The sequence below is a fragment of the Elephas maximus genome, chromosome 2, assembly GCF_024166365.1.
Source record: "Elephas maximus indicus isolate mEleMax1 chromosome 2, mEleMax1 primary haplotype, whole genome shotgun sequence".
NCBI classification, from domain to species: domain Eukaryota; kingdom Metazoa; phylum Chordata; class Mammalia; order Proboscidea; family Elephantidae; genus Elephas; species Elephas maximus.
In genome coordinates this window covers 143,489,561-143,511,560 of record NC_064820.1, presented here as the reverse complement: position 1 = coordinate 143,511,560, position 22,000 = coordinate 143,489,561, and the positions used below count along the sequence as shown (strand labels likewise).

General features: G+C 39.2%; 1 protein-coding gene across 1 annotated transcript in view; it reads left to right on the top strand.

Annotated features, from left to right (window-relative positions):
• The window catches only part of ARL14EPL (ADP ribosylation factor like GTPase 14 effector protein like), a 58,810-nt gene extending 48,317 nt beyond the window's left edge, over window positions 1–10,493 (top strand). The window contains exons 2-4 of the mRNA XM_049873640.1: window positions 4,364–4,482; window positions 6,832–6,971; window positions 9,743–10,493. Coding sequence (XP_049729597.1) covers window positions 4,387–4,482; window positions 6,832–6,971; window positions 9,743–9,965 — 459 coding nt within the window. The 5' untranslated portion in view covers window positions 4,364–4,386 and the 3' untranslated portion in view covers window positions 9,966–10,493. The remainder of the gene's footprint in view (window positions 1–4,363; window positions 4,483–6,831; window positions 6,972–9,742) is intronic.
• The last annotated feature ends 11,507 nt before the right edge of the window (window positions 10,494–22,000 follow it).

The following is a 22,000-nucleotide window of genomic DNA, read 5'->3' as shown; positions in this document are numbered from 1 at the left end:
GGAGGCCAGGATCTGCTGCTGTTTCCTCAGGAAAACTGATTCCTGAGAACCTGCACACTGTGAACAACTTGCCAGGAAGTGTGAGTCTGAGGTTTTAATGGTAAATCTACTCCATACACCATGGCTACCATGTACAAGCCAACTACTTCATCTGATATTCAACCTAAGAAATAGTCATGTATTCCAATGCTGGAGAAAAACCTGTGGCTTAGGTTCTTCCAATGTAGCATTTTCAAGGTTAATTTTGTCTATGTGTGACTTTCTTCTTTTATGCCAACTTCAAAATCTAATCCTGAGGTCAGATATGATTCATGTGCATGAGATGGGAGACTTTTTCCAGCACCCTTTGAGATGTGTGCTACTACGAAACAGCTGAAGGAGGTAAATTTGAGATTATCTAAGGTGCATCTCCCCACCACTACCCTATTCCTCCTTCCCCCCAAAAACCCAAACCTGTTGCTGTTGAGTTAATTCCGACTCATGGTGACCCCATGTGTTACAGAGTAGAACTGCTCCATGGGGCTTCCTTGGCTATAATCTTTACAGAAGCAGATTGCCAGGCCTTTCTTCTGCAGTGCCACTGGGCAAGTTCACACTACTAGCCATTAGGGTGGTAACCAAAAAAAAAAAAAAAAAATCCATTGCTGTCGAGTCGATTCCAACTCATCGCAATCCTATATAGTTGAATGCAAACCATTTGTGCCACCCAGGGTTTTATTCCTTTCCCAGGCTTTTTAAAAAAAACTCTGTGTGGTTGGCATTGATTCTGTCCCTTCTCTTAGGAGTATCTTGTTTAGAGGTGCTGGTTGTAACTAAATCTTAAAGCAGTTTAACATCCTGAAAAGGGCACAGGATCTGGGGTCAGATAAACCAGGGTTCCATGCAGTTACTAATAGGCTATTAGTGTCTTAGTTATCTAATGCTGCTATAACAGAAATACCACAAGTGGATGGCTTTAACAAAGAGAAATTTATTTCCTCACAGTAAAGTAGGCTGAAAGTCCAAATTCAGGGTGTCAGCTCCAGGGAAAGCCTTGTCGTCAATGTTTCCCAGGCTAGAGAGAGCTTCTCTGTACAGGGATCCCTGGTCCAAAGGTTGTGCTCTGCACCTGGCACTGCTTTTTTGGTGGTGTGAGGCCCACCTGTCTCTCTGCTCATTTCTCTTTTATATCTCGAAGAGATTGCCTCAAGACACAATCCAATCTTGTAGGTTGAGTCCTGCCTCACTAACACAACTGCCTCCTATCCTCCCTCATTAACATCAGAGGGACAGGATTTACAACAGGAAAATCACACAATACCAGGAGTCATGGCCCAGCCCAACTGATTACACACATTTTTGGGGGGGACCTAATTCAATCCATGACAATTAGTAAATATGCGATCTCAGTGATCTTCTTGGGCCTCAGTTGCCTTTTCTGCAAAATAGAGATAATATCAAGATCACAGAGTTGTCGTAAGAGTTGAATGAAGAGGTATATGTAAAACGCTTAGCAAAGTGCTTGACGTGTAGTGTTGTTGTTGCTGTTGTTAGCTGCATTGGAGTTGGCCCCTGACTCATGGCAGCCCCATGCACAATGGAACTAAATACTGACTAGCCCTGCATCATCCTCATGATTGTTGTAGATCAGACTGTTGTGATCCATAGGGTTTTCATTGGCTGATTTTCAGAAGTAGATCACAAGGCCTTTCTTTCTAATTTGTCTTAGCCTGGAAGCTATAAACTGTTCAGCATCACAGCAACACACAAGCCCACTGACAGACAGGTAGTGACTACATGAGGTGCATTGGCTGGGAATCACATTGTACCACTGGAACCACCACTGCCCCAACTGGCGTATAGTAGTCGCCCAATAAATGGCAGACATTCGCATAGTATTCACAAGATATTTATTGAGCACTGACTATGTCCTAGTTCTAGGCTGGCTGGAGGTAAATAAAGGTGTACGACTGCTCTTACAGAGCTCAAGACCTAGTAGAAATAGGAACTTGCATCTAAAAATCAAACTAACAATAGAAGGAAGATGAATGTTACAACCAACACATACCTCAGTGTTATTCAAGGTTTCTGGTTCACGGTGAATTAAGGAGCTTTATCCACTGAAGTCAGCCTATTCTGCAGGGGGAAAAAAAAAAACAAACCCAGTGCCGTCGAGTCGATTCTGACTCATAGCGACCCCATAAGACAGAGTAGAACTGCCCCGTAGAGTTTCCAAGGAGTGCCTGGTGGATTTGAACTGCCAACCCTTGGGCTAGCAGCCGTAGCACTTAAACACTACACCACCAGGGTTTCCTTATTCTGCAGGAGGGGCCTATAAAGAGGGGTAGTATGTTGGCTCAGGCCGAGGGTGGACCAAAGTTCAGGGACTTGGGGGAAGGAGAGAATCTTAACCAATGTTTGGTTAACATGCAATTTGTTTCTGATTGATCAATGGGAACAAGCAACTCAGTTACTCATTTATGAAGAACGGAGTGGAAATTTGGAGGGTTTGTGTCTGGCCTTGTCATAGGTAAACAAGGGGGCATCTGTAAGTCATCTAAGTCCTACAGGAAGGATGGTTATTTGCAATAAGCCGTTTTCTTGAACACAAATGGTGGGGAGATTTCTTTAACCATCATTATTTTCCAATATCACAGGGTTTAGGTAAAATCCAACATTAACAAAAGAAAAATCAATATTACTTCCTAAAGTAATATTGGTAATTGGAAAGGGGCATATGGAAGAGTAAGCAGTCAAAGGTGTTGAACCTAGACATGGGAAGAATGAAGGTGCATTGATAGAAATGGAATTTCCAGTTGGGAACGCAGGCCTGCTAGTGCCAATGACCCAATCCAATTTGGCAAAACAAAAGGTAACTATGAATGTATAGTCTGGGACTGACTTTATCAGAAAGGTCCATACTCCAGAGGGGGCTTCCCTGCTGCTTTCTCTATCTCTGATCATCTACCGATGCTAACTATAGAGAGCCTTTTCTACTGAGGGAACGTTGCATGTGAGGTATAAAATATTATTACTACTGGTACATCCCTGGGTGGTGCAAATCGTTAAGCACTTGGCTATAAACTGAAAGTTTGGTGGTTCAAGTCCACCCAGAGGTGCCTTGGAAGAAAAACCTGTGATCTACTTTGGAAAGATCACAGCCATTGAAAACCCTATGGAGCATAGTTCTACTCTGACACACATAAGGTTGCCATGAGTCAGAATCAACTAAGTAACACATACACACACATAACAGCATAATGTATATGTATGTGTGTGTGTGTGTGTATATATAGTATATACTTAACCATTTTAAAATAAACTACAGAAATTTTCAATTTTTTTTTAATGGAAAACAAATTCCATTTACACAAGTTGAATTAGAAATTTGTCTACAAAATTGAGTAAGGCGGTGTCTTAGGCTGGGTTCTCTAGAGAAGCAAAATCAGTAAAGCGCATAAATATATATAGAGACTTATATCAAGGAAATGGCTCACATGGTTGTAGAGGCTGGACCATCCCAAGCCCATGGATCAGGATAGAGGCTTCTCCTGATTCACGTCACCACAGGGGCTGGCGAATCCAAGATTGGCAGGTAAGAAAGACAGGCTCTTGCTCACAGGCTGTGAAGATCGATGAATCCCAAGATTGAAAGGCAAGGCCTCAGGTAAGATACTAGATCAAGTGCCCAGAACCAGAGGTCAGATGAACAGCAGCCAGCTGCGGAATGTCCACTTATATTTGATGCAGACCACCCGCCCAAGGAAGCTCTCTTTCAACTGATTTGCTACCCACAGCAGATCCCATCAGAGAAGTGATCACAAAATCATATGACTGTCAAACCACTGAGAATCATGGCCTAGCCAAGTTGACACATAACCATCACAGGAGGTCAGGGCTTTTAAAGGTAGACTTGGCAATGAATGATCTTTTGACAGGTGACAACTGAAACCGTGGGAGTAGATGAGATTTTCACAAAGTTACTGGGGATGTATGACATTAGTGTGTCTTATTTTTTTTCAAGAGGATAAGTATAAAAAGGGAAGAATAGAGGGCTAAGAATTCATAGTCTTCTTAAGCAGGAGCAGGTGGTCCCAGTGTTGCTGCTTCAGAGACACCTGTAATGCTAAGCACTGTTAAAGGCACGATCCATTTGCTGGTGGGACTCCTGGCAGAGGAGAATGAACATCAGTAGAGTCATCTGGTGGAGTTAGATGCAGGACTAAAGAGTGAATGAATGTAAGGAATGGAAGCTAGGCGTGCAGACAGCTCTTTCGCGAAACCTGGCTTTTTAAGAAGGTGAGATGAGAGGAGAGAGCAGGAAAGAGTCACAGGATTAAGTTACTGGGGGTGTATGATATTAATGTGCTTTACTTTTTTCCAGTTAAACTTTTTCAGTGATTGAAAATGAGTGAACAATCAGAAAAAAACAATTCCACTCAAGAGAGAAACCTAGATGAAAGCTTTCCTGAGAAAAATAGTCAAATTGGACAGAAACAACTGGTATGTCTGTCATACAGATTTTGTGATTCCAAGTTGTCTTAATTTCTTAGTGGTGTTATAACAGAAATGCCACAAGTGGGTGGCTTTAAGAAACAGAAATTTATTTTCTAACAGTTTAGGAGGCTAGCAGTCTGAATCCAGGTCTCCAGTGCTAGGGGAAGGCTTTTTTCATCTGCTCTGGGGAAAATCATTATCTTAGTTTCTCTAGCATCCTTCCTTGGATATCTCCCTGTGGCGTCTGTCTTTCCCCCATTTGTTCTTGCTTCTGCTCTTTTATCTCTCAAAATGATTGGTTTAAGACACACTCAACACTGATATGGACTCAGTAACCTAACAAAGAAAACCCTATTCCCAAGTGGGATTACACTCGAAGGTATAGAGGTTAGGATTTACAATGTGTATGATGGGGGGACACAATTCAATCCATAGTACTTGTTATTTGGACAGTTTCCAACTTCATTCTGAGCTGTTCTTGGACTTGGGTGGGAAGGGGGTCCCAGCCAGCACACACAGGAGGATCTCTGCTCTCCCATGCTAATAGGGCTTTCCTTCGCCTTCACCCTGCTCACCCCTGGGCTGGGCTCACCTCACATTTCTCTGTGTGGACTCTCAAACCTCTTTTAGCACTTTTAGCCCAGTGCTGTGCAATAAAATCATGCCCTCAGAATATTTATGGAGAAGATATGGAAGTGTTTTTATTTAATAAACCCTCATTTTGTTGTTATTATGTGCTAGTTATGGTTCCAAAACTTTGTATATATTAACTCATCTAATTTTTTTCAGAACCCAATGAAGAAAGGAGCCCTGGTGGTTCAGTGGTTAAGAGCTACAGCTGCTAACCAAAATGTCAGCAGTTCGAATCTACCAGCCACTCCTTGAAAACCCTAAGGGGCAGTTGTACTCTGTCCTGTAGAGTCACTATGAGTTGGAATTGACGGCAACGGGTCTATGAAGGAGATACTGCTGTTAACCCCATTTTACAAAAGGAGAAACTGAGGCTTAGAGAAGTAGGGGCTTGCTCAAGGCTCACCACTAACAAGTAGCGGAGCCAAGACTTGGCCACTGGTCAGCTCACACAGGTGTTCATGTTCTTAACTCATTGTTATACTACTGAGTGTAGTAATAGATATTACTAAGTTGTACTCATTTCATAGTTATACCAAAATGCGGACAGTTTTACCAAATAGAAGGTTAAGTTGGTAAAATAAGCACATTTGCACACAACAAAATAAAATTAAGAAAAACACAATTATATTAGTTTAGACTGATACTACTAACCTAATAAACTACAGAAAAGCCTATGAGAAGAATTTGTTACATTGAAACAAAATCCCTTGCATCAGGTATTCCAAGGTATAGTATTTTATGTATATGTTAGCCTATGTATTATTGGACCACTTAGATTATTCTAAAATCCTTGAAAAGAGCATCCCCTCACTTCACAACATATGTTCTACATGTTCAAAGTAAGCTGTCAGTATTTAATTGAAACATCTTTGTTGCTTGTCTTCCTAGAGCCAAACCAAACCAAAACCTAACTTATTGCCGTTGAGTCAATTCTGACTCATAGTGACCCTGTAGAACTGCCTGTAGGGTTTCCAAGGAGCAGCTGGTGAATTCTAGCTGCTGTTCTTTCAGTTACCAGCTGAACTTTTAATCACTGCACAACCACAGCTTCTGCTTTTATTTTGAATGATAAAAGTCCCAAAATGGAGACTTTCGAAATTTTCTCCTGAGTCTCTAGGAGTCACTTTAGGAAGTTCTTCTCCAAATCTGGCTTTGAGTGAGAGTGGGACCTCAGGTGGCCACATTCTGAATGAGCTGAGAGGAGACTCTTCAGGTGGCCATGTTCTCATTAGTGAGTAGCTCTGGGGCATATCCCAGAGTTCTGAAGGGGAGGGCTGTGGGCTTTGGGTTTTCCCTGTGTTGTGAGACACTTTACCTGGGCTTCTTCAGGTAGATGCTGAGGAAGGGCCTGTGACTCCCTTGTCTTATCCACCATAAAATGCTCACTCAGACATCCATCCCCATCCTTAGATTTGAGAAGATGACTGGTGTTTTGCAGGTATAAAAGGAATCTTTTGTCCTCGTCCCCTTTTTTACATTTAGAATATATGAGTTTTATGCTGTGTGTTTCTTCATTCAGAAAGAATGACTTAATTTGAGAAAATTTACATTATTTTTTGAAGCTTGATTACATTTTTATTTCTCTATATCAATAGTTTCTATATCAATACTTTCATGCCATTTCTGTGTATGGTGATACATAGAAAAAGTTCATTTTGAGTCAATGTAAAAACAGCTAAAACTATCCGGTTCTTACTACTAATATATTTATTTGCTTCACAGCAACAAATAGAGCGGCAGTTAAAATGCTTGGCATTTCAAAACCCTGGACCACAGGTAGCAGACTTCAATCCTGAAACAAGGCAGCAGAAAAAGAAAGCACGTATGTCAAAGATGAATGAATATTTTTCTGTGAAATACAAGTAAGATCATGATTTATTACTTATGATTTGTGGGATTATAAAATACATGAGTTCTCCTTGACAAAGCTACGTAATTATAAGTTGCTTCTTTTTCATGATTAAAAACAAAATCCTTTATGAACTACAATAGCACCCCATATGTCTAGAAGTTAACAACTTCAAGGAACAGACTATAACCCCAAACTAGGAATCAATTAAAAAAAAAAAAAAGCTTCAGAGGCCCTCATACAGAGTAATAGCTTTAGTAGAACAAATGATTAAAAGTAGGAAAACTATGTTATCAGAAAGAGAAATAATAAAAGTGTGAGAATAGATTCAGGATTTCAAATGGGCACAGACCTATCTTTAAGTACAATCATTACTAGAACAACAGAGATACAATACTGTGCAAACCACAAAGGAAAGTGTTGTTAAATTCAACTATATTAAAGTGAGAATTATAAATGAATAATTAAGAATTTATGCCCATTAAAAGGCACCTTACAAAAAAATCACAAAGTGGGAGAAGATATTTATAGCCTAAAAGATAAAAATTGAAAGTGTATTTTTCAAAATCCTGTAAGTTAGTAAGAAAAAGATAGACATCTAATAGAAAAATGAACAAAACAGTGACCAGGCATTTCATAGACGAAAAAGCTAATAAACATGAAGGATCCTGAACCTCATCAGTACAGTGTGGGGAAATGCCACACCCTGACACAGTAAAAAAGAGAGGTATATATATAGTCTTAGTTATCTAGTGCTGCTGTAACAGAAATACCACAAGTGGATGGCTTTAACAGAAAGAATTTATTCTCTCACAGCCTAGGAGCTAGAAGCCCAAATTCAGGGCTCCAGCTCCAGAGAAAGGCTTTCTGTCCCTGTTGGCTCTGGGGGAAGGTCACTGTCAACAATCTTCCCCAATCGAGGAGCTTCTTAGTGTAGGTACCCTGGGTCCGAAGGATACGCTGTTCTCCTAGCTCTTGTTTCTTGGTGGTATGAGGTTCCCATGTCTCTCTGCTCGCTTATCTCTCTATATCTCAAAAGAGATTGGCCCCAGACACAACCCAATCCTGTAGATTGAGTCCTGCCTCATCAACATAAAAAAAAAATTTTTTTTAAATCCCATCTCATCAACATCATAGAGATAGGATTTACAACACATAGGAAAATCACATCAGATGACAAAATGGTGGACAATCACACAATACTGGGTATAATGGCCTAGCCAAGTTGACAGATATTTTTGGGGGACACGATTCAATCCATGAGATATATATATACATATATGAATGAAATTGGTAGGTCATAAAAGGTATATATATTTATGTGTGTGTGTATATATATATACCTTTTTTTTTTATGACCTAACAATTTCACTCCTGGGTATAAATCCTGGAAAAACTAAATATATGTATAACAGGAAACAGCTGCAAGAATGTTTATAGCATCACTGATTGCAATAGCAAAAAAATTTTTTAAAAGGTGATAATCAGTCAAATGCCCCTCAGTAATGGAATAGCCAAGTAACTTGTGGTATAGTCATATAGTGGAATATATACAGAAGTAAAAATATTTGAATACAGCTAACTGAACCATAATGGATGGATCTCAAATCATATTGTAAAATAAAAAGCACATTACAGAAGAAAAAACGCAGTATGCTTGGGGATACACGCATATGTGCCATAAAGATAAACAAGAAAATTTTTATAAAATCAAGGTGTGCTTCTTCTTGGAGAGGAGGTTACAAGGATGTAATGGGGAGGGCCATGGACAGGACTTCAAAGGTATCATACTTTTTTTTATTAAGCTATCACACAAAAGTTTGTTTTATTCTTCTTTGTGCAGTATGTTTTGTACATTTTTGTACATATGATAGTTCATAATTTTACAAAAGATGGCCGTGGGTTGGTACCCAAAAACCAAACTAAACCCATTTTCGTCAAGTAGATTCCAACTCATAGCAACCCTATGTGACAGAGTAGAACTATCCCATAGGGTTTCTAAGGCTGTAAATCTTTATGGAAGCAGACTGCCACATTGTTCTCCTGTAGAGTGGCTGGTGGGTTTGAACCGCCAACCTTTCAGTTAGTAGCTGAGTGCTTAACCACTGTACCACCAGGGATCCTTATTAGGTAGGTAGGACACTGTAAACTCTGTGCCTCAGTGTCTGAGTTAAGGCACATGAGTGTTTGGTTAAGGCAAAGGGAAATGGGGAGGATCTAACCTGTGTTCTGGGTTGATTTCAGGACCACCAACTGCTATCATTCCCATAACGCAATATCAGTTGTCATCAAATTGATTTGGACTCATGGTGACCCATGTGTGTCAGAGTAGAACTGTACTTCGTAGGGTTCCCAAGGGCTGATTTTTTAGAAATAGATTGCCAGGCCGTTCCTCTCAGATATCTCTGGTAGGACTCGAACCTCCAACCTTTTGGTTAGCAGCTGAGTGTTGCCACCACCCAGGTACTCCATCATTCCCATAATGGATTTTAAACCTCCTTGCCCACGGATACCTGAATTCCCTGATTGGCTTAGGGGTGCAGGGGAGGATTCTCATTCCGCAGATGGAGCACTTCAAATGTAAATACTCACTGATCAAAACATTCTAAGGCACTCCAGCTAATGTGTGGTAATCAGATCATGATCCTTAAACATTCTCTGCTCTATTAGGAAAGTGGAGAGCATAGAATTGTGAACTTCTTTGTCCCCAAGTAGGTATCACACCTCCTCTCAATGTTGAGGAAAATTGCACTGTTATGTTAGTGTCACTGTTTTTCTTTGCAGGGTTATGAGGAAGTATGACAAAAGTGGCAGGCTAATTTGTAATGACATGGACCTGTGTGACTGCCTAGAGAAGAATTGCCTGGGCTGCTTCTACCCCTGCCCCAAGTGTAACTCCAACAAGTGTGGGCCCGAGTGCCGCTGCAACCGCCGGTGGGTGTATGATGCCATTGTCACCGAATCAGGGGAGGTTATCAGCACGCTGCCATTTGATGTTCCCAACTAGGAGCTGTTATGTACGGACTGATTTTTTCTTCTCCTTGCACATTTAAGTTGACTTCTTTCTCTTGACTGAATTTTAGGGCTTGAGGAAAATGTCAGAAAAACCTACTTAAGACTCATGTTCTCTCAAGCAGTAGAATAATATAGAACGGCAGTAATTCTATAACCTTCTTACTATGTTGGAAACCCTGGTGGTGTAGTGGTTAAGAGCTACAGCTTGCTAGCCAAAAGATCGGCAGTTCAAATCCCATTGGCGTTGCTTGGAAACCCTATGGGGCAGTTCTACTCTGTCCTGTAGTCACTACGAGTTGGAATCGACTTGACAGCTACAGGTTTGCTTTTTGATCTTTACTATGTCTTCTCTAATTCCTTAACTTGTGACCAAGAGTGTGACAGTGGATGAATCTTGGGATCTCCCATCAGCTCCCGAGTCCGGCTCCATCTTCAAACTAAAAAATCTCTTCCCTCTTTTCTGCTACCTGAGAAAATGTAGTTATAAGACTTTCAGATTTCTGTAACAGAGATTTTCTTACCTAGAACATAGAATCATAGCATTTGTAATGTTCAGTTTCTCTCAGTATCTTACATATCGCTAGTTCTAAATCGGAATTGCCATCTGGATTTGAAAAAAAAAAAACTTTGTGACTTTGCACTATATATGTATAGCCTCATTTTTTATTGTTAATGTTTTAATAACATTAAAATCAAATTTGGTAATATTTGGTAATATTGTCATTATTTGAAACTTGTACTTTACTGAGGACAGTGAGAAATTAAGACTTGATTGTCCTAAAAGCCAGTGGCTTGCCTTTTTTCATTTCAGGATCAGTACCTCAGAATTTTTTTAAAAAGGGACAAAACTTAAATTTGAAACTGTCAACTAATAGGTTCTTGTCAAGCAGACTAGTGAATTAAAGTCAGCCAGACACAGGGTTGGAAGAACAGAAAGGCTTATTCACAGTTTGCAAACTGGGAGACAGGCAGGGTCTTGTGACCTAAGGCTGCCAGCTACCGGAACCAGGGCAGATTTGCTCCTTTTATAGGGAGTGACATACAAATGCATGAACAGCGAGGGGAAGATCTTCAGTCTTGTGTTGCCTGCACAGTCCGCATAATTTTATTGAAGGGGTTTTTGCGCAGGGCTCTAAAAATACTGCTTACAGTGCTAAAAAAAAAAAAAATGGCAATGGCTCTCCCTACTGCCACCCCTGGAAGGTCATATAGTGGGTAGATTCGGAGTTAGTGCACCTGCTCTTCGGCCTCCTGTCAGGAGAATGAAGAAAGCTGGGGATTTGACCAATCATGGTGAAGTGCTGTGAAAGTTGTAACAAAAATGTAGCAAGAGTAGACTTTTCTGAAAAACAATTATGGGATGGTTAATAATCCTTAATAACACTTTCATGACTGCCTGCTTCAAAAGTGCATTTGTTTTATGTTTTTTGAGTATGTCGAGAAGCAGTTGACTACATACATGATGTAGTCTTTTCAGTTCTGACACATTGTAGGAGGTTTTATAAAAAGTCTAACTTGGCCTTCTTTGAATTGTTCTTTATAACAGAGCTTGTTACTTTAAGTCAGTAGTCCCCATACTTTATAGTACACAAGAATCACCTGGAGGATTTGTGAAATCATAGTGTTTAGGACCCCACCCCTAGAGTTTTTGATTTATCTGCATTTGTAACAAGTTTCCAGGTGATGTTGATGTTGTGGGTATGGAAACCACACTTGGCGAGCCACTTGTGTTAGCTATATTACATAAGTAATATAAGGAAGTATTTTTGAATGGAATCGTTTGATAATTTTAAAAAAGTTAATAAGAGCATTTTGGTCTCAAAGTAAACTTGAGATGTTACAGAGTTTTCAGGGTTTATTTTTCTTCAAAAATCAGATTCAAAAGCACTGATTTCTGGACAAACTACTGACAGGAAAGGTTCCCAACAGTCCTGGACTCGGTACTTAGTGGTATGTTTTAGGACTAAAGTAACAAAAGCCCAGAAAGTAACACTGTGGCTACAGTACCCCTATAGGCTAGCAGGAGAGCTTACTTTCTTCCACATTCTTATCCACAGAATTTACTGGGCTTTCCAGAATCAGCTCACTTTTACCGAACATCTGTTTTTACCCAAATGTTGTGCTTAAGTGCTTCCAATGCTTCACCTTTAATCATCACGTCCCTGGGAGGAAGATGTGAAATCAAATTCCCCAAGTCAGATCGCTGACGTGCTTGCCAGGAACTGACAGCACTGAAACAAGTAAAAAGGAGCCGGGTCTTTTTTGGGTGGTTTATATTTTGTTTCATTTTTAGAGTAAGAATGATTTTATAAAGGAATCGTTTTATTATTTATGTGTTTATTTTAGAATCACATAATTTTGAATCTGGAAGAAACCTTGTCGCTCATCTAAGTCGCGAGTTAATATTAACCGAAAGGCTGCTCTGTGCCAGGCACCAAGTGTGGAGGACGGTAAGTTTGTTAGTCGCCGTGGAGATGGCTCCAGCTAATGGCAACCCCACGTGGAACAGAAGGAAACTTTGCCCAGCCCTGCACCATCTTCACAATCTTTGGTGTGCTCAAGTCCATTATTGCAGTCTTCCAACCTATGGGGCTCATCTTCCAGCACTATATAGGACAATATTCTGTTGTGATCCATAGGGTTTTCATTGGCTAATTTTCAGAAGTGGGTTGCCAAGCCTTTCTTTCTAGTCTGTATTAGTATGGAAGTTCCTCTGAAAACTGTCCACCCATGGGTAACCCTCCTGGTATTTGAAATACAGGTGGCATAGCTTCCGGTCTTATACGAATATGAAAGCCACCACAGCATGACAAACTGACAGATAGGATGATACAGCAGTGAGCAAAATCTACCTGGTTCCTGTCTTCTTGGCGTTTATGGACCAAAACCAAAGTTTTTTTCTTAATATATTTTTTTATAATTTATTTTTGTTGTTGAGAATATACACAGCAGAACATATACCAATTCAACAATTTCTACATGTACATTTTAGTGACATTAATTACATTTTCAAGTGGTGCCATTCTTCAAGTTGTGAAACCATTCTCACCCTCTTTCCCAAGTTGTTTCTCCCCCATTAACATAAACTCACTGCTGCATAAGGCTCTTATCCAAGCTTTTGAGTTTATGTTGTCATTTGCTCCTATATAGATAAATCTTAAAAGAGCATGATGCTCAAGGCAGACATTCTTTACTAATTAAACTAAACTATTATTTGGTTTTAAGAAGACTTCAAGGGGTATTTTTAGTTTAAGTGGGTTCATCTAGCCTCCATGGCTTCAGAAATTCTGGATTCTATGAGAATATGAAATTTTGTTCTATGTTTTCCCCCTTTTGATCAGGATTCTTCTGTAGAGTCTTTGATCAAAATGTTCAGTAATGGTAGTGGGGCACCATCCAGTTCTTCTGGTCTCATGGCCATATAGTTAGATTTTAAAAGAGCACAATGCTTAAGGCAGATATTCTTTACTAGTTAAGCTAAACTATCATTTGGTTTTAAGAAGACTTCAAGGGCTATTTTTGGTTAAGCTTTAAAGATTATTTTAGGCCAATAGTTTCAGCTGTTCATTCAGCCTCTATGGCTGAATTTTCTGCATTTCCACCTTTTGAGCAGGATTCTTCTGTAGAATCTTTGATCCAAACGTTCAGTAATGGTAGCTGATCACCATCCAGTTGTGGTCTCACCATCCAGGTCTCCTGGCGAAGGAGGCAGTTGTTCATGTAGGCAATTAGCCACACGTTCCATTTCCTCATCCTGTTCCTGGCTCCTCTTCTTCTGTTGCTCTAAGCAAGTTGTTTTTGTTTTTCTTTGTTGTTTTTTTGTTTTTACAACTAAGGCAACTTAGACGCAGTGAGATAAAATGACTGAGTTAAGGACATAGAGAAGAGCTAGTACCCTGTGTTTTGGATCTTAACCTTAGGTCAGTGTTCTTTCCATTCTACTGAGTATTTCCCAAATTTGCCTAATCATAAAACTAATTCAAGTGCATCTGATAAAACACATTCCTAATCCCCATCCCAAAGCTCAGAGCTCGGAACCACTAGGGATGAGGCCTGGGAATTTTCATTTTTAAACAATCACCCCAGGTAAGTTTCATGATTAGCTAAGTTTGAGAAACAACACTAGTGTCCTATTTTCATGCTGTGAAACAATCTCAGGCAAATTAATATTAAACTACCATTCCCTTCTGCCCTGTTTCATTTAGTCTTAAACATTAGATGAAATCATCTAGTTTAAAAAATGTGTTGGCAAGTTACAGAGTCCCTGGATGGCAAATGGTTAACCTACTTGACGGCTAATTGAAAGGCCGGAGGTTCCGTTGATTTGAATCCACCTAGGAAGAAACACCAGGTGATCTACTTCTGAAAAATCATCCATGGAAAACGCTGTGGAGCATAGTTTGAATCTGACAAGTATGGGGTTGCCATGAGTCGGAATCGACTCAACGGCAACTGGCAGTGTGGTTGTGGCAAATTATGTTGTTAACTTCTCCAAGAAAAGCAAAAAATAAAGTAAAAAATTGTATAATTATTAAGCAAACATCTTATATAAATTTATAGAAGCCTAGTAAAAACACTTGATAAAGTGCTTTTTTAGAAATCAGATTATTTCATCTTGATCTAATGCCAATTCAATGCATTTTAAAAAGCCTCCTGCACTAAATGATTATTGCAAAAACAAATTTATGTGAATTTTCAGAAACATTTTGCAAATGTCTAATTTTCATCACAATGTGAATAAAGCTTTTTAGTTATTTGAACTAAATTCAGATTAACAAGGAAGGCAGCTGTGCTATCTGATTACATTAACCAGGGAAATTGTCTTGTCAGTGTAATAGGATTTTTCTCTTTCTGTTTGGCCATCTTTCAATGCTGATGGTGAATCTTCATGAATATGTATAGAAATTGTAAAGAAAGCTGTTTCACAGACGGCCGTTTAAGTATAAGCTGGTAACATATGAGGGATTTAGACAAGACGCCCCGTGCTCATTTATGCAAAGATTTCCAACTGGAAGGCCATATCACATCAATTTGTATAATAACTTTGAGTCTAATTTATTAAAGAATATCCATATAGTATCTGAGATAATCCTTCTGTATCTCCCCCTGACCCAATACAATATCCTGGATCCATTACAGATATTGACAAAGTTGACAAAATATACTCTTATCATTTTTTAAATTAGAAACTATTTCCCTCAATTTTTATTTTGAAAAATTTAAACTGGAAATTTGAAAGGACCGTACAGTAGGTCCCTGTCTATCTTCCAGATTCACCAGTTTTTAACTTTTGGGCAATTCAGTTTATCTCTTTTTCTATCTATATACTTATTGGATGGGGGGATTTGAGCCAAATAAATAGCAAACTAAGGAAGGCAGGTTTTCACTGGCTAATGGGAATTCCAGAACACTTAATTGTGCTCATGAGGAACCTTTACATAGATCAAGAGACAGTTGTTCAGACAGAACAAGGTGTTACTGATTGGTTTAAAGTCAGGAAAGGTGTGCGGTAGGATTGTATTCTTTCACCATACCTATTCAATCTGTATGCTGAGCAAATAATCCAAGAAGCTGGACTATATGAAGAAGAATGGGGCATCCGGATTGGAGGATGACTCATTAACAACCTGCGTTATGCAGATGACACAACCTTGCTTGCTGAAAGTGAAGAGGACTTGAAGCACTTGCTAATGAAGATCAAAGACCACAGCCTTCAGTATGGATTGCAACTCAACAAAAAGAAAACAAAAATCCTCACAACTGGACCAATGAGCAACATCATGATAAATGGATAAAAGATTGAAGTTGTCAAGGATTTCATTTTGCTTGGATCCACAATCAACAGCCATAGAAGCAGCAGTCAAGAAATGAAAAGACACATCGCATTGGGTAAATTGGCTGCAAAGGACCTCTTTAAAGTGTTGAAGAGCAAAGATGTCACCTTGAAGACTAAGGTACACTTGACCCAAGCCATGGTATTTTCAATCGCAACATATGCATGTGAAAGCTGGACAATGAATAAGGAAGACTGAAGAAGAATTGATGCCTTTGAATTGTGGTATTGGCGAAGAATATTGAATATGCCATGGACTGCCAAAAGAACGAACAAATTTGTCTTAGAAGAAGTACAGCCAGAATGCTCCTTAGAAGCAAGGATGGCAAGACTGCATCTTGCATACTTTGGACATGTTGTCAGGAGGGATCGGTCCTTGGAGAAGGACATCATGCTTGGCAAAGTACAGGGTCAGCAGAAAAGAGGAAAGCCCTCAACGAGGTGAATTGACACAGTGGCTTGCAACAATGAGCTCAAGGATAGCAATTGTAAGGATGGCTCAGGACTGGGCAGTGTTTCATTCTGTTGCGCATAGGGTTGCTATGAGTTGGAACGAACTCAAGGGCACCTAACAACAACAACAAGGAAGGCAGAGTGCTGGCTTTGACAATAGAGGTGGCCATGAGCCAAGGAATTTAGGCAGCTTCTAGAAGCTAAGAAAATCCCCTGGGAATGGTCAGCGAGAAAATGAAGACCTCAGTCCTACAACTGCAAGGAACTGAGTTCTGTAGACATTCTGAATGAGCTTGGAAGCAGATGTGTTCCCAGGGCCTCCTGAAGGCAATGCAGCAACATCAACACCTTGATTTTGGGAGCAGAGAGTCAGCTGAGCCACACTAGGCTTGGACAAAAGAACTGTGATCATACATTTGTGTTGTTCCAAGCTGCTAAGTTTGTGGTCATTTGTTTGGAAGCAATAGAAAACTAATACCGGAGACTGTGCAAAGGGGCACAGGGGAGCTTTTTTGAGGTGATGGGACTGTTTTTCAATCTTGATTATAATGGTAGTTACATGTGTGTATACATTTTCAACACTCATCCAACCATTCACTTAAAATGAATACATTTTTATTGCATGAAAAATATTTCAATAAAGTTTATTAAAATTTTAGTATAAAAGAATAAAGTAAAAAAGAAAGGAAACCGGAGGCATCATGACAATTTACTCTCAAGTTCTTCCACCTAAGAACAAGTATATTCATCTACATGACCACAATATTGTCATCACACCCAGGAAGTTTAATATTGATTCAATAATATCATTTAATATACAAATTCATATTTGAATTTTTTCACTTGTCCCAAAATAGCCTTATAGAAGTTTTATTCCTTTTCCAGTCCAGGACATTTGACATTTGTTTGTCATGATTCATTTGTCCTCTAATCTAGGAGTCACTTGGTTCCCAACTGGCCACTCAGCTCTCTCTTCTAGGGAATCGAAGCTTGAATCCTGAGCAACGTGGTCGAAGCTAAGTCATCCTGATGACTGCATACTAACAAAAAAGTCCAGGAGTTCCTACTGTGGACATCCTTCAACCTGCAGTCATTTCTGCCCTTGCCGAGGCTGTTACTCACTTCACTAGCATTTCTCTGAACAAACCAGTATCCTTAGAGTTGGATTCTCTTGCTTATAAATGAAACACTGTAATTAATGCAGGCATCATCCACAAAACAGTCATTTATATTTAGTTGTGGAAAATTTCTTTTCAATGAATTTCCGAGAGAAATGAGTTCCTTCTTCCCTATAATACATCAAGCTTTGATTTAGGAGGGATAAGCCACAGGCCCTTATGTTTTCTTTTCTACACACCTGTAACCAGATTGTTCCCTGAAGAAGGAACTAAAAAAGTTTTGATACAACTCGTAGAATTTTTCAACTGAAATGGAATAGAAATTAGCAGCTAACTTTTAGAAGAGTTACTTTAAACAGTCCAGTGAGGGGGAGGGGGTTTAGGAGGGTGCGGGAGAAGGCGGTGGAGAGGAATTCTTTTTTTTCTTTTTAAACTGCTTCAGATTCAGAATCCCGTTACATTCTATAAAAATTTTTTTACAAACAGCATCTGGCAGTAAAGTAGCACTAAACTATATCATTTCTACAATTTTTCATATATTTTTGGAAGATGAGGGTCATTTGGATTTTGTAGTTTTTTTTATAATCCACTTTTCTAAAATCTCTCCGTGTATAAAAATTAAAACAAACATGGCAAAAGGTAAGCGCATGGTTTGGGCTCCCTCTGCTGGCCATTTGTATGTACTTTAAGCTTTACACAAAACCAAAACAACTGAAATAGATTTGGGATTTTTTTTTTTTTTTGAGAAGGGAATAAAACAATTTATTTAATTTTTCCATAAATGTGTTTTTGAGTACGAATCATGCTCCACCACAGTGTGTTAAATGTGGGTACCACAGATTTAAGCAAGACACATAGTGGAAGTCTTCAAGACACTTAAACCTCTGGGATAAGTGAACTAGAAATTGAAGTAAGGTGTCGTAAGCAGTTTGAAACCCTCGTGGCGTAGCGGTTAAGCGCTACAACTGCTAACCAAAAGGCCGGCAGTTCGAATCTGCCGGGTGCTCCTTGGTAAACCCTCTGGGGCAATTCTACTCTGCCCTATCGGGTCGCTATGAGTCGGAATCCACTCGATGGCAATGGGTTTCGTTAAGTAGTGCGACGTGCAAAGTACAGGGGATGGTAGCATAGAGCAGGACCACCTAACGAGGTGGAGGCTATGTGGGCTGATAGCGAGATGTTAAGCGGACATCTGCAGGATGAGTGTGAATTCTGTAAGAAAAAGAGTGGTGAGAGTTGCATGTTGCCACGTCAAGAAGACAGAACATTTGAAGAACTTGATTAGAGAGAACGTGACAAACTCAAGGTATTCTAAAATGTCCAATTATCTGGGGTTAAGATTCTTGACATTTTTGCATGTATGGTTCCCATCTCTTTTTAAAGATGTGCTGAAATATATATCTAACACATTTGGATTATATAGTTTTCTACCTACCTTGTTCCTTTAATAGTTACTTAATAATAAATTGTGCCTATTGGTGCATCTCACTGAAATTCTTCTGTATAATTTCTAGTGGCTGCACAGTAATCTATGTTATTATTTTACAACTAACCAAACTTCTCTCATTGAATATATGTCACTAATTTTTCTTGTTATTAAAAGAGAAAGTTGCAATAGATGTTTTATACATTTCTGACTTTTCCCTTAGTATCAAACATACTGTTCAAAAGATACGCAGATTTTAAGACTTTTCAAATGTATGTTAAATAAACAACCCTACGCCAAGTTAAAGTCACCAGCACCAGTTAGTGTTTTTTGCTTTTACTTTTTGGGTAAATGCTAAGTTTTATATAATTTTGCAGCTACAACAACAACCAAAACACATGTGTGTGGTTATATATTACGTGTTGTTAGGTGCCATCAAGTCAGTTCCTTTTTTTTTAAATTGTGCTTTAGATGAAAGTTTACAGCTCAAGTTAATTTTTCATACAAAAATTTATGCACATATTATGTGACATTAGTTGCAATCAGATTTGGGATTTTTTTCTTAAGATTATTTGGGAGTGTTTTCAACGAGACTTTTTCTCCTCTTTGGAAGAGAAGATAATTTTCACGGAAGTTTGTTTTAATTTTTTAACTTAATCTTTAAAATTTATAACAGTCTTTCTATCTGGTAAATATATTGTTATTTTGGTACTTGTTTTTGGTTTCAATTATAATTAACACAAAAGAAACTTTAAGCAACAGAATAAAGTTTAGACAATATCTCAAAGGCAGATCTCAGATAAAATGCCTGGCTTCTACTCTGTCTCTTTTTCACCGTATCTGTGGGGAAGGTACCCAGTCATGCAGACTAGTACCTATTATCATATTCAGTCTTGAACTTCACCATCAGCTGGGCTGTCAGGGTTGCCTGGCTAGTCCTCCCTCAGTCTGCTCAACTCCGCAGTCATTCTCCACAGCAGCTATCTAAACCTTACCCTCTTCAACTCACCTCCTCCTTCATCCTCTCAGCGGAGTATGCAGCCTTCTATGTTAAACGTAACTAGTCATTGCATAGAGACTACTCTGAGAAGGGACTTGATGGTGAAGCTCTTCTGGTGAGGTAATTACTGAAGAGGATTGACAGCTGAGAGCTATCAGCCACAACCTTCCCAGCCACTGAGGGAAGACATCCTTCCTTCCAGAAAAGGGGATAGAGGTGTGCGGAACAGCAGCCACAATGGTTCCCATAGTCCACTTGTGCTGTTACAAGAAAACTAGAGAGGTGATAATTCTAAGTTTTGGAAATATCATCCTGATAACAGTATTCACTATTTAAAATGCTGCAAAGTATTAATAGATTTTTAAACTGAAGTTACACCTAGGATCAAATGCTACACAATTTCCTGTTTGCTGTGTTTGACCTTGAACAAAATCTGTCTTACAATTAACAAAAATAGGGGAACAGTCATGAGGGGATCCAAAGACTGTTTTATAGCCACATTTGGAACAAAGTATTTGACTATTACTCTCACTGCAGCATGAAGGTTGTGTGAGGTCTTCTGAGTTCTAGAAAAACAACTACTGTGAAAGTATAATACTTTTTATATTAGAAGAGACTCCTTCAGGTTCAGTTATTTTTCAAAGTTCCAATAAAGCTTACTTATTTAACAATGGAGTAAACCAATTTTTTTTTTTTAAATGAGCTATTTCTTTATGGACATGCACTATCCCTTTTAGAGCTTAGAATTCACAGATTTATATGACCTCAGACATACCACCTAGCTAAATTAACTTTCCAGCTGAGACGTTAAATCTTATTTGTAAAAGCATATGGGTTATTTTGATTATCTATGGGTGCTAGTACAATACTACACATTATGTGGTCCCCAAGGAAATAGAGGATGGGTTTGTCTTTAAAACAGCTGGCTAATGATGAAACCAACCATATATGATTAGCTAGTAAAAATGATTTCTTCATATTATAAATCCTCTGAAAGTCTAGAGAAGAGAACCATTAGGTGATTTGGATAGTAGAAAAAGGGGACTGAGTCAGATCTCGAAGGCTTGGCACAGGTGTTTCTCCACACAGATGCTATTGGCACTTTAGGTGGACAGTTCAGCTCTGTGTAAGACTGTCCTGTGCATTCCCCCTTACTTATACCCCAGTAGTGTTCCCAGAATGCTGTAGCAACCAAAACACTTCTACACGATTGTTTTAGTAATCCAGTGCTGCCATAACAGAAATACCACAAGTGGATGGCTTTAACAAAGAGAAATTTATTTTCTCACAATCTAGAAGGTTAAAAGGCCAAATTCAGGGCATTGACTCCAGGGGAAGGCTTTCTTTCTCTGTTGGCTCTGGAGGAAGGCTTCCCCTGGTCGAGGAGCTTCTCAGGTGCAGGGACTCCGAGTCCAAAGGATGCACTCTGCTCCTGGTGCTGCTTTCTTGGTGGTATGAGGTCCCCCACTCTTTTTCTTTTTATCTTTTGAGAGAGGAAAGGTGGTGCAGGCCACATCCCATGGAAACTCCCTTTGCCTTGGATCAGGGAGGTGACCTGAGTGAGGGTGATATCACAATCCCACCCTAATCCTCTCAACATAAAATTGCAATCACAAAATAGAGGACAAATATACAACACTGGGAATCATGGCCTAACCAAGTTGACACATATTTTTGGGGGCACACAATTCAATCCATGACAACAATACCTTCTGGAGAGCCATTGCATATGAAAACCCTCGGAAGGGTGTATCACAGAGGAGAAACTACAAGACTGTAGACACAGGACTGAGAATGAGCAGGGCATGTTACGGAAACAACGAGGAGACTAGCCGGACTGGGTAAAGGAGTCAAACAAATCCTGTGGCTCTAAAAAGGCAAAATAGAACTCTGCGGCATCAGGCTTGTTTGAAGCACCACTTTATCTGACCAATGCTGTGCTGACTCTGATCCTGAAAAAAAGGAACTATGCCCATGTGGTCAATTTACTAATCTAAAACAAACAGTATAGAGAAAATCTTTTAAAATACTGTGTAAATAAAAGGCCATTATTTTGAAGAGATTGCATTCTTTTCAACTGCAGTATTATGAATAGTTTACCTTGGTCCTATCTTTCCTTTAACACAAAATAGCCTTAAGTTAAAGACTTTATGATACTGATTCATGAATTAATATTATTTATAAATTACCGTGAGAA